The following is a 12231-nucleotide window of genomic DNA, read 5'->3' as shown; positions in this document are numbered from 1 at the left end:
ACCCACCTGGAATCAACATTGGATCGGTTCCACTTCCACCCGTGGCCCAGCTCCCAAGCCCCATTGGAACCAACATGGCATACTAGGCCCACCACCACCTATTTGGTGTCCCACATGCTCCACAAATCAGCACCTTGCTGCCCAATGTCCACACAAGTACAGTGGCCCAGACTTTTTTCCCTCATTTGCTGGCACCCATGCTATCCAGCCTTAAGATCCCCATTGGTATCCAGATACGGGTGCCACCCATCACATGACAGGCAATATTCATTCTCTTCAGCAACCCCAACCATACAATGGTAATAACTCAGTCTATATGGGCAATGTTGATTCTCTACCCATTTCCCACACTGGTAACCTTCCACTTTCCCTTGGACCCTCTCAATTTTCTCTTCGTAATGTCTTCGGTGTTCCTAATCTTACCAAAAATCTTCTTTCCGTTGCTAAATTTACTCATGATAATCTTGTCTTCTTTGTCTTTGCTCCCACTTTCTATCGCATTTATGACTTACAAACTGGTGCTCTTCTCCTTCAGGGCCCCTGTAAGGATGGGTTGTACCCCTTAACCTTGTCCTCGCCTTCCACTTCTCCCGTTCCTCATGCCTTTGTCACCACCTCCTCATCCACCTGGCACAACTGTCTTGGACACCCATCTTCTTTAGTTCTCTCTCGTCTCCGCCCTCACTTAGGGTCTCAATTTCAATTAAATAAGGAATTTTGTACGGGTTGTGCTCTTAGTAAGTCAACCCAATTACCATATTCTCCAAATCCAAATCATGCTACCTCTTTATTTTCAATAGTTCATTCTGATGTGTGGATGTCATCTATTCCTTCTGTGAGTGGCTTCCGTTATTATGTATTATTTACTGATGATTTTTCTCGCTATTCGTGGATTTATCTTATGAAACGCAAATATGAGGTTTTCACTCACTTCAAAACTTTTACAGCTATGATTCACAATATTTTTCACTCATCTGTCAAATTTCTACAAAGCGATAATGGTACCGAATACACCAATCACGCCTTCACTAATTTTTGTACCACCCATGGAATCCAACAACGTTTTTCCTACCCCCCACACGCCCTAACAAAATGGCCTTGCTGAACGCAAACACCGTCACATTGTTACCATGATCTACACCTTCCAATATTCCTCATCGTTTTTGGGCTGAGGCTGCACTCACTGCAGTTCACTTAATCAATTTACTCCCCACCCCTGTCCTTAATTGGGTTACTCCATATTCTTTACTCTTTTCTTGTCCTCCTATCTATTCTCACCTTCGTGTCTTTGGTTGTTCCTGTTTTCCCCATCTTGGTCCCTATGTCCCCAACAAACTTCAAATTCAATCCTTAGAATGTATTTTCCTAGGCTATAGCCTTCACCACAGGGGCTACCGATGTCTTAACCCAACCACTGGTCGGGTCTATGTCTCCCGTAATGTTATATTTAATGAATTGTGTTTTCCTTTTAAGTCTTCACATGTATCTAATCCAACTGCCACGGTTGAACTTGATATATTTCCACAATGTGGTTTTTCTGCTGAATTACCCGCAATTACTACCATAGCCCAGCCTCCACCTCTTGCCCTTGCTGGGCCGCCACCACCATTGATCTCTTTGCCTTCCTCTCTAGGCCGGTCATCTTCTCTAGGCCCACGCCTCTCTCTTGTCCAGCTAGCTACCTCCGTCCAGTGCACTGGCCCATCTTCATCAATGCTTGCACATGCTCCTCTTCCATCCCCCGCGGCGGCCCAACCATCTCATCCAATGACTACAAGACTTCGTGCTGGCATTCTCCAACCCAAAAGTCGAACTGAGGGCACTGTTCGGTATCCCCTTCCTCATGGCTTAATTTCTGCTATTGAATCTCATGAACTTACTTGTTTCTCTCAGGCTAACAACCATGCTAAATGGTGTTCCGCCATGACTGATGAAATCAATGCTCTCCTTAAGAATAACACATGGTCTTTGGTTCCTCCCTCTCCCTTACACGCTTCAGTTGGTTGTAAATGTGTATTCCGCATCAAGCGCCACTCTGATGGTCGTCTAGAGCGTTACAAGACTCGCTTGGTTGCCAAGGGTTTTCACCAACAACCGGGTATTGACTATAACAAAACCTTCAGTCTGGTTGTCAAGCCCGCCACTATCCGTATTGTCCTCAGTCTAGCCGTTTCTCGCAGATGGTCTCTTCGCCAATTGGTTCGGGGTGGAACCTCAACTTTCTTCATCCATTGATCAAGTGGCTGACCTTCTCACCAAATCCCTTCCCAAACCGCGCCACAATAATCTCCGATCCAAACTAGTCCAACCAAGCTCATCCAGTTTCCAAGGGGGGTGGTGTTAGTGAAGCAATCACAGCCGGTCAACTCTCCTTGAATGTCTCTGGAAAATCTCCATCTTCATTGCCTTAGCTGTGATTAATTGTAATTCGTAATTAGTTGTAATTTGATTGTAATTCCTAATTAGTTGTAATTGATTGTAATCTCCGATTCTTACCTTTTGTAACCCACTTGTATATAATCTGCATCAATGATATTGAAATATTCACTGGGAAGATTTTCCATACAAAAAGGATTAGGGTTCCTCTTCATCAAGGGCCTGCATATTTTTGTGAAAGTCATATTCGAGTGCTTGAGAAATCACCTTCATTTTTCCATCTAAGACATGGGCACCTAAATTGTTTTTGTGACATATAGGTTCTTAAAATGGATACTTGGAAAATGACCCACTTGATTCTTCTTCCCAAATGGGGATTTGTATCATGGCCTTTGGGGTTCAAAGCAAATTGCAGATTTCTTGTGGCGATGCCTCTTCCAATTTCACGTCCAAAACAAGGTGCAAAAATGGTTTTATATGATCCTAAGTTGCACCAAGCTAGCTATACCGAAATCAAAATTAGAGATTTTGATGGGCATGTCGATGCTTATAGAGAGAGGTTGAGGTGAGGATATCCTCTCTATCTTCCAAAAATGTCATCTATAATAATAAGAGGAGGATAGGGGAGGACTGAAATCGAATATACCCAAGTGGTTGATAACTGAGTTTGGGTCATCCATAAATGTAGTGCGAATAGTTTTTATTTTTCATAGAAGGGAAAACTTTCACTGTTCACTCTCTCATCATGTATAGGGTTTTAAAGGAAATTTTGAATATGTGCAATCACTCACAAACCACACATACATATATCATATAAATTCATGTACAATTTGAACAGAGACGAATGAACTTATGGTTCATTCAGAGTTAAGTAGCTAAGTAGTATAAGTAGGTTTATTGTGACTTTGTATGTAAGAAATCAAAAGAACATGCTAACTGTTTACTCTAAAAAGCACCAAGAACCCTTTTGATTTGGTCTCACATTTTGTTGTACTTTTAAAATATCATGCCACATGCTCAACCTTTGTTTCACAATTAAAAAGCTATATTAAAAACAATTATAAGTAGGAATTGTATGGAAAGCTGGCCGGCATGTTTGGCTTGGAAAATTCTTGAAAAATTCACGAGGATATCATTGTTTTGCTATTCCAACCAATCACATTCTGCCATATATATAATTATGTGGCTATATGCCTTTGACTGAATATTGATTCAACACTGCTATTCTAAAATTTGCCTTTGGCGTTATATAATTATGTTTAAATTGGGGCTTTAACAATTTTTATGCATTTTGTAATTTTGATTGAAGTCCTATCATTTATATCCGCGCCAACATTTTAGGATTAATAAACTACACTCCGAGTTACATTTTCGTTCATAAACTCCAAAAATAGCAGTCATCCTGGTTGAGGTCTTGAAGATAACACTTGTAGAGCTATCCTCTCTATCTTCCAAAAAGTGTCGTCTATAATAATAAGACCATAAGCAAATGAGTGTCTAGTTTGCGGTGAACTGAAATCGAATATACCAAAAGCAAAGTGGTCGATATCAGAAAAGGAGAGGACTGAGGTTGGGTTAATCCATAAAAAGAGTGCACCAAAAGAAAGGGCCTAGCTTGAGAGGTGACCTAGTTCCAACAGAACATACCAAATTGGCCCAATGGTTGCTGTTCTAACCCAACGATTTAGAACATTTTAATAAACGCTGTCAATAATCCTATGCTAATTAATTGTTCCAATTTTGAGCCTTTTGAGGTTTAGTGTCTGGCAGTCTGGTTACTTTGAAATTTAGTAAAGTTATGAACAATAACCTACATATACCACACTAAATCACACATGTCATAGATCGAATTAAAATTGAATCATAAATACATCTCACTTGTACAAGAGACTTGATAACGACGTGATCTATAAATGTGGACAAATAATTTTTATTCTTCATAGAAAGGGAAGCTTCACGGGTCACTCCCTCATCATATATAAGATCTTAAAGTAAACTTTGAATACGTGCAATCACTCGCAAACCACACGTATCTAGTTAATTTACGTTAAGTTTGACTACCAATGAGTTTACAGTCCATCCAAGGTTAAGTAGCGAAGTAGTACAAGTAGGTTTATTTTGACTTTATATGTAACAAATCAATAGAACATGCTGACTATCTACGCTAAAAAGCACCAAGAACCCTTTTGATTTGGCCTCAGATTTTGTTTACTTCTAAAATATTATATGCCACATGCTCAACCTTCGCTTCAGAGTTAAAAAACATATTAAAAACAATTATAAGCAGCACGAACACGATGTTGTTTGACAATTTTTTTAGTTGACTTAAGCCTTGAGAGTTTCTTTTCGCATGCAATGCGTGCGGGTGAATATAAATACAGAAGAGCAAATGGAAAACAGGTTGGAGTTTTTTTGCAGAAACCTATGTCGAAAATCTGATCGATATAGTTGACTAAGGGGACACATCCATGGAAATCTTGGATCTTGGTCACTAAAATAACATTTTTAGAAAAGCACAGCACCATTTTTTCAAAACTGTCTAATATTATTGTTGACCAACCTGGTTTTCATTTCATGTCATGTGTAAGTGAACTATTTGTTTCTTTATGAATTTGTTGTTGCAAAGACACAACCTTTTTTGTCAAATGAGGATCCAAATTCCACGCACGAAGAATGTGTGATGTTTCTGCATCTTTGCTGTCTTACCAAGTTGTTTGTCTCTTGGGTTGGTCCAGCTTGCTTGTGAGATTTGTAAATGTCAAACCAATCTTAATTTTATATTCATAATATAATAAGAATCTATTTCCCTATGAACCATTCAAAGTAAGCATAGGGGTGGAATTACTTGGCTCACGAATCTTTGTCTGCTTGATGCTTTTTTTTTTTTTCTCTTTCTCAAAGACAAATTTCTAGGAGTGCATTTAGAAATGGAAAACAGAAATGCTCATTTGACTGTCAAAGCTAGTTGATTTTTATGGTCTCAAAGCCTTATAAGTAAAAGAATTCAAAATCCCAATGGATCTTAGGCCTAGGGGACCTTACCTTCCCACATTTGCGGCAGAATAGTAGACTAAAATGGTTGGGATTATCTAACTTGTCATTTTACAGTCATCAAACCTCCAAAAGTTTATTAGGGTTCATTGTTCATCCACATATAGTATCAGTAGGTTTAATAGGATCCATTATATGTAAAAAGGAGAAAGGAGTCTGATGAGAGAAGAACTTAATGACAGATTAAAAAAAAGGAGAGGAACTTGTATATTAATAATAAGAACTTGTATCAGGTTTAATATATGATTCAATTTATTTCTCAGAAATTAATTTACTCCAATATCCCAAATTGATTAATTGAAATATCATATTATAGATAACAATCATTAATTTAAATACCCTAAACCCCAACCCGAAATATCAGATTATATTACATTTGATATACAATACAATACAACAGTCCTAATCTCTTGGACCACAAGGGTCCAAGAGATTTGTGGTCACTCACCGTTGGATGTAAATTCAACGGTTCACTCACTCTTGCACTCCTTTTAAGAAACTTTTTTGAACCATTGGATTAATATCCGACGGTAGGTGACCACAATTTCTTGGACTCCTGTGGTCCAAGAGATCAGGACATAGCATATATATATATATATTGACTAAATAACAATCATTTGATTATATAGGCGCATTTCACAATAAATATAATGGACAATATGAGTGACTTATTCCCCATGTTATTCACATGAGAGGTACTTTTTCAACATACTTTTTCTACATATACTTCTGTCATGCAAAAAAGTTATCATAGCGGAAAGTGATTAGTTAGGGATAGCAAACAGTGATATTCTCGTAATATACAAGTTCATTTCTTCAATTTTAAAAAAGAAAGGTAAAATTAAGCTCCAATTCTCAATAGGTCAGAAGAGAAGTGAAATGTCAACAAATATCAACTTATATGGGTAAAATTAAGCTTCAATAATGAACAGGTCAGAAAAACAAGCTGTTGTTTTTGCAGAATACAAAGTGGTCTGAAATTTAAATCTCTTCGAGCAGAAAAAACAATGAATTTGATGCATTTCCTCAACAAATCACCCCAACCTTTAGATAGTTGCCCTTCACATAAAACAATTACAGATTCATGGTCCCTTGGAAAGCCAGAACAACCCCCATACTGAGAGCCAGAATTTCAAGTTGCAGGGTTCCATCCATAAGGGTATTCAGGTCGACCACTAATTTCTCTATTATTTAGCCCTTCTAATTCCAACACAAAGATCCCACTTTCTGGTATGAAAAACACAATGCAATCTCCAGCAACAAGCTTCTTCTCAATATTTAATTTACTCCAATATCCTAAATTGATTAATTGAAATATTATATTATAATGCATTTGATACAATGGATAAATAACAATCATTTGATTATATAGCCTCATTACTATAAAATATAATGGACTTTATGAGTGACTTCTTCCCCATGTTATTCAGATTAGAGGTACTTTTTCTACATACTTTTGTTATGTAGAAAAGTTATCATAAGCGAAACGTGATTAGTTAGGATATTAAAGAAAAACACAACGAATTTGATGCCATTTCCTCACAATGAATTTTCAACTTGTTTCCCATGCCCTTCACATAAAATAATTACAGATTCATGGAGCATTTTGCAACCCAAGCTTTCAAATTTGTTTCCATATCAGTTATGAAAGAAAATGAAGAAAAAAGAACAGAGACATAGAGCATGAAATTTGCAGACTAGAATCTGGCTTTTAGAAAGAATACATAACCAGGTCCCTGGAAAAAAAAAACTTGAAATTGAATTAGAATAACCCACAATTTGGTGGAGAGGGATTTAACCCGGATTTACTACAAGAAATTGAAACATCAAAAGAAAGATCAAGAAAAGCAACTGTACAATAATGTCAATAAAAGAGAGTTTCTCATTCTCTATCTTCCTACATTTTCATTGCCTGAATCTACGAGTACGGTTATGTACCAGAGAAGTTTATTTACTTCTATGGTATCTTCAAGATCCATTGGTCCTAAAGGCAAGGCATGAAGCATCACGGTTATGGACCTCAGCCCATATAAAGTCTTCTAGCTGTCTTCAAAAACTCACTGCCAAAGCAACCAAGAAAACACACAAAACATCATGAGTGTTGCTCACACATCTTGGAAAGCCGAGAAAGAGAAAAAGAAGGTACAAGATTTCAAAAGCAATAAATATTCACAAAAGTACCTGAAGGGTTCATCTTCAGTGTGTTTAATAGCACCTTCTGCATCCCGGTAGAGCACATTTCTCAGCATCTCAGAATTTTCCAAGCCAAACATGTCGGCCAACTTTCCATACAATTCTTTGTATGATCCAAGGACAGAGAGATCAAGGGTCCCCACATCCCCCGATTCAATGAACACTTTGCAATAACTTGTATCCAAACTAACATTGCTTTTCTGATGATCTTTGTTCCAGGGAGACCCTTCATCAGATGAATTTTCCACTGAACCATTGCGATGTAATGCAGAGCCAGAGCCATCAGAACAATTTCCTTTTTTCTCTGGATGCCCATCTGATGAACTACAATCACCAGAGGAGCTCTTAGACATCTGTTGCTCTGTAAGAATTAGCTGACCAAACAATAATATGTGAGGCGTCTTTATCTCACCATTGCCCTTCAAATGCTGGGAGGGAATTCCCTTTGTCAGACAACAAGAAATATTCTCATTGCTTTCAGCCATGTGCATGAAGTTGCCCTCAGGGATTCCAGAAGGAGCAAAATGACCAAGTTTTTGATAGCCAACTGGAAACATACCCGAATGAAGTTTGTTGAAGAAGACATCCGATGAAGATAGTCCAAATTGAGCTTGCCTGGCTCCCTGTATGCCCGCTGATATTTTGTCTGATACACTACATAAGGGGTTGCTCGAATTTAGGAAGTTGCTACAAACTGAAGGCATTGGAAGTTGGCTAACAAGGGAATAGTCTGCTGGGTTATGTTGAAGTCGCAGCTTCTTTCTTGGCGGAGAGAAGGGAGAAAGATGGATGGCTGGTATGCTTGATACCAATTCGACCAACCATGGGCTAACACGTTTCACATTTTGGAGCAGATCCGGCTCGTCCCATGAAACCTGAAATGATGATATTTTGTTTAATGACTGGCAAGATGATAACTGCATATTTGTCTACTAACAGTTTTAGTATAATTGATATCATGCATATATACTAGGCTAACAATTTTGCAACAGTTTGGGAAGCATTAGTGAAGATAAGTTTTATGCAAAATTTGGAAAGTTAAACTCTGTCTAATAAAAACTATGTAGAAGGTACATGTAACCAACCTGTAGAAGGCGCCATGGAGACTCAGGCCAACGGCTGGGATCTGCAACCTGAACATAAGATATGGTTCCCATGAACCAGCTTATCCGAGAAGAATCCTCAGTTTCAAAAGGCATTTTGAACCTCATTCCTGAGCACCATTGAATTTGCATTGCAGCTCTAACAGATGTGGCCTTAACACAAAACTCTGGTGTGCTTGCACGAGGATAGTACACAACCTCAAAGGGCTGGCCACTGGCAGCAAGAGTTGCAGCTTCAATAACATATTCAGCCCTGATTTTACCTCTCCCCTCGCTACTAGAATTTCTTTCCATCAAGTTATTGCCATTCTCTCTTGGAAAGCCAGAATAACCCCCATAATGAGAGCCAGAATTTTCAGCTGCAGGGTTCCATCCAGAAGGGTACTCAGGTCCACCACCAATTCCTCTTTTAGCCCTTCTAATTCCAACACAAAGATCCCCACTTTCTGCTCTGAAAAACACAATAGAATCTCCAGCAACAAGCTTCTTCTGGTTCACAAAATTACTCCATCCTGTTGTCAAGAGGTGACGACGAGGGGTACCTCTATAAATATGCCTAAACTTCCAAATCTCACCGTGCACGTCCTTAGCAAGAATGGTCTGAACAGGAGGCTCAGCGGAGTAATCCAAGCGAGGGAAGATAGTCTCTGCACAGTAACGAGGCACAGAGAACCCTCCCCCATTGTTAGCATCAGATTGGGTCAATGTCTTGGCAAATGATGTGGGTTTTTCCGGATTCTCAACTGTTACATTGTTTTCCACAAACCCATCCTCAAGATCAAAAGCATTCTCTCTTATTGGTATCAGCCTTATTTTCGCATAAACCTCATCCGTTTCACGATCTGCCATATATCTAATAGCAGATATCCTGGAAAGAATGAGTGGAGGAATTCTAGAATTCCCAAAATCTACTTTCCCATGGGCACACTCAGCATGTCCCTGAGGAAAGTAGAAGACTTTAGAGTTGATGTGTGGCATTTGAACCATGCCACCAGCGCACGCATGCCAGAATTTAGAATCCAACCAATTCTCTGAGTTGTTGTTCATAGGTTCTCTTACAGAATCCATTACTGTAATCATAATGTCAAACAAACTATTGACCCTTTAAAGCATAAAAATTCCTTGTCTGGCTTATTGCTTGCCTCAGTGAAAATGCAGCTGTTAACACATGAGAATTACAAAAACAAAAGAAAAAAAACTTCAAGTTAGATATGTTATTATTGGTAAGGGAAGAAAAGCCATAATTTCTTAAAAGAAAAAAAAAACTCAAAACAGAATTTAAATTTTTTTTTAAATAGCAAAAAAGAAACTGACAACTGGAGAAGGAAAGTATCAAACTATCAATCACAAGCTAATGGTCAATGAAAAATCCAGGAACTTTTCAAGTTCAATTGCTGGGAATTATGAGAACACACAGAAAAGCCAAGAAATTTGGAAACAACAAGAACCAACTAACGGAGCAGAAACATGAGATTTAAGCAAGACAAGTTAACAAGAATCAATGATTACCTCTCTTTCAGAAGAAGCAAAAATATGACAGATGAAGGTCCACCAGGATTTGGAATTCCCCTGAAATATGAAGTCCAAAAAATCTAGAGAGTTGGTGTGTGCTGTGACTTTGTGGATGTGAACTGTCAAGGGTCGGCTTCTCTGTCCTTTGTCTCTCTGTCTGTGTGAAAAGCTCAAGTGGGTTCTCTCAGAGACACACAGAAACAACAAGTGAAGGCTGAAAAAGAAGAAGAAGAAGAAGGGTGTTGCTGAGGCTGAAGCTTCGTTGCCGACCAGAGCAGACTGTGTTAGGAGTGTGTGTGAGAGAGAGATTTAGACGACAAGGGACACATACCAAAAGGCAAAAGCCTCCCCCTTTTTTATATTATTCTTATTTTATTTTATTATTATCGCGGGTCCAGAGATTTACGTGCTATTTTCGACAGTTTCGGATCGCAAAAGTCCAACTGGCTTTGCCAAATTTCAGGTGAATTCCCTCTCTCTCTCTCTCTCTCTCTCCTGTTTTTCTTTTCTTTTTTCACAATTTCTGTTCCCATGATTTTAAATATTGGTAACATTTTATTTGTTTTGCTTGTGTCTATTTATTTTGTATGTATTTTGATGAAACATGTGCAAAGAAAAGTCAATGTTACTTGGAAGGCACAAGGCTCATGGCACAAAGTAAGCTAATTAAGTGGCATTAAACATTCCAATAAATTTAAGCTCATGCTCCATTAAAGAAGCTCATTAGTAGTAGTGAACACTTCCTACGAATTTCAAGGCCATTTATTTTAGTGTCTCGCACTTTGGAAGCCATGAAAACTCATATCTCAAGTCAAGAGTCAGAGAAACTCAATAAATCCACCGGATTTCAACTTGTGTTTGTGCTCTCTAAAAACCACATCCTTTTTAAAACCCTTTACCTCTTCCTTTTTCTTTTGTCACGAACTTTGTGTCTTCAAAAAGTTGATCAAACGTTATTATGCTCATTGAAGAATTTAGTAAAGTTTGTAACGCCTTCATGTTATATTCTCTTACTCGATTTCACGAATATAGGAAGCTTAACGCTTGTAAATTAAATTAACAGAATTTGCAAAAGTCAACTCGTGTTTTTCACACACAACACATCGGCAAGTTTGACTATTGGAGTAAATCCCTCCACATAAAAAATAACAATAATTACTTCTCTCAAAATTTCCAACTAATAATGTGAGAAATTTTTGAGTTCTATAGCATTAATTATTCAATAAAATATATAACAACCTACTCGTAATAAAAACAGGTTTATTAAAAAAATTATCCAATCAATTGAATATACGAAAACATAAAGTATAACTAATTAAAATGGGATTGGAAAAATGAAAAAAATTAAATAAATTTGAGAATGCGAATAAATCGCAAAATTGTTACAAGATGGCGACATTCATGCCACTGCTGAAATCAAGGCAGTGGTTTTAACCAAAGTACGTGGACTCCTATGGTCAAGTTTTTATTGTCTGAGGCCCTAACTCTTCGGGGCTAACCAAGGTTAAGTTCGTGTTTAGTGACTTAAGTTAACTTAATCCGGGTTCAGTTTGAGTTGTAGTGCATTATAAACCCTGGTCAATAGTCCACAGTCAACCCCCAACGTGTGACGTGTCCATATCTCTTCACTGGTTGTTTGTTGTGTCCCAGATTTGTTGCTCCTGGACATGATCTTGTCGTGCTGTTTCTAAGGCTAAGAACAGGACAAGATCATCTCAACTACCAGGTTTTTGAATCTCTCTTTTCACATTATCTTTTTCATTTTGTTTTTGTTTTTTTTATCACTTAACCAATAAAGAAAAAAAAAAGATGTCATGCCCTAAATATATAAAGTAGATAGAATAAAATTCGCAATTGTTTTACATTCGTGTAATTTTATGTGGTCTTAATTTTACCAGAGTATCGGATGGAATTTCTACTCATATGTACCGGGACCATTCAATTTTCTAACTAATTAATTACATGTTATGTTGTAATGAAATTTAAAATTGTTATA

General features: G+C 37.8%; 1 protein-coding gene across 1 annotated transcript; it reads right to left on the bottom strand.

Annotated features, from left to right (window-relative positions):
• Nucleotides 1-7164: 7164 nt before the first annotated feature.
• On the bottom strand, nt 7165-10576 carry LOC110767771 (auxin response factor 18-like). The gene is made up of 4 exons (XM_088249225.1): nt 10233-10576; nt 8706-9881; nt 7609-8495; nt 7165-7487 (listed from the first exon to the last, which is right to left on the bottom strand). The coding sequence occupies exons 2-4, from the start codon at nt 9801-9803 to the stop codon at nt 7448-7450; spliced, it is 2025 nt and encodes a 674-aa protein (XP_088105351.1). The 5' UTR covers nt 9804-9881; nt 10233-10576; the 3' UTR covers nt 7165-7447.
• Between the last annotated feature and the right edge of the window lie 1655 nt (nt 10577-12231).

This window comes from Prunus avium, chromosome 2 (assembly GCF_965620075.1).
Source record: "Prunus avium chromosome 2, drPruAviu1.hap1.1, whole genome shotgun sequence".
Classification (NCBI taxonomy): domain Eukaryota; kingdom Viridiplantae; phylum Streptophyta; class Magnoliopsida; order Rosales; family Rosaceae; genus Prunus; species Prunus avium.
The sequence above is the reverse complement of the archived record's forward strand: the minus strand, read 5'-3'. Positions and strand labels throughout refer to the sequence as shown.

Coding starts and splice junctions, on each gene's coding strand:
- LOC110767771 (XM_088249225.1), bottom strand. CDS start 9,803: ATGATTACAGTAATGGATTCTGTAAGAGAACCTATGAACAACAACTCA. Junction 8,496..8,705: donor CTCCATGGCGCCTTCTACAG/GTTGGTTACATG, acceptor TCATCATTTCAG/GTTTCATGGGACGAGCCGGA. Junction 7,488..7,608: donor ACTGAAGATGAACCCTTCAG/GTACTTTTGTGA, acceptor TTGCTTTGGCAG/TGAGTTTTTGAAGACAGCTA.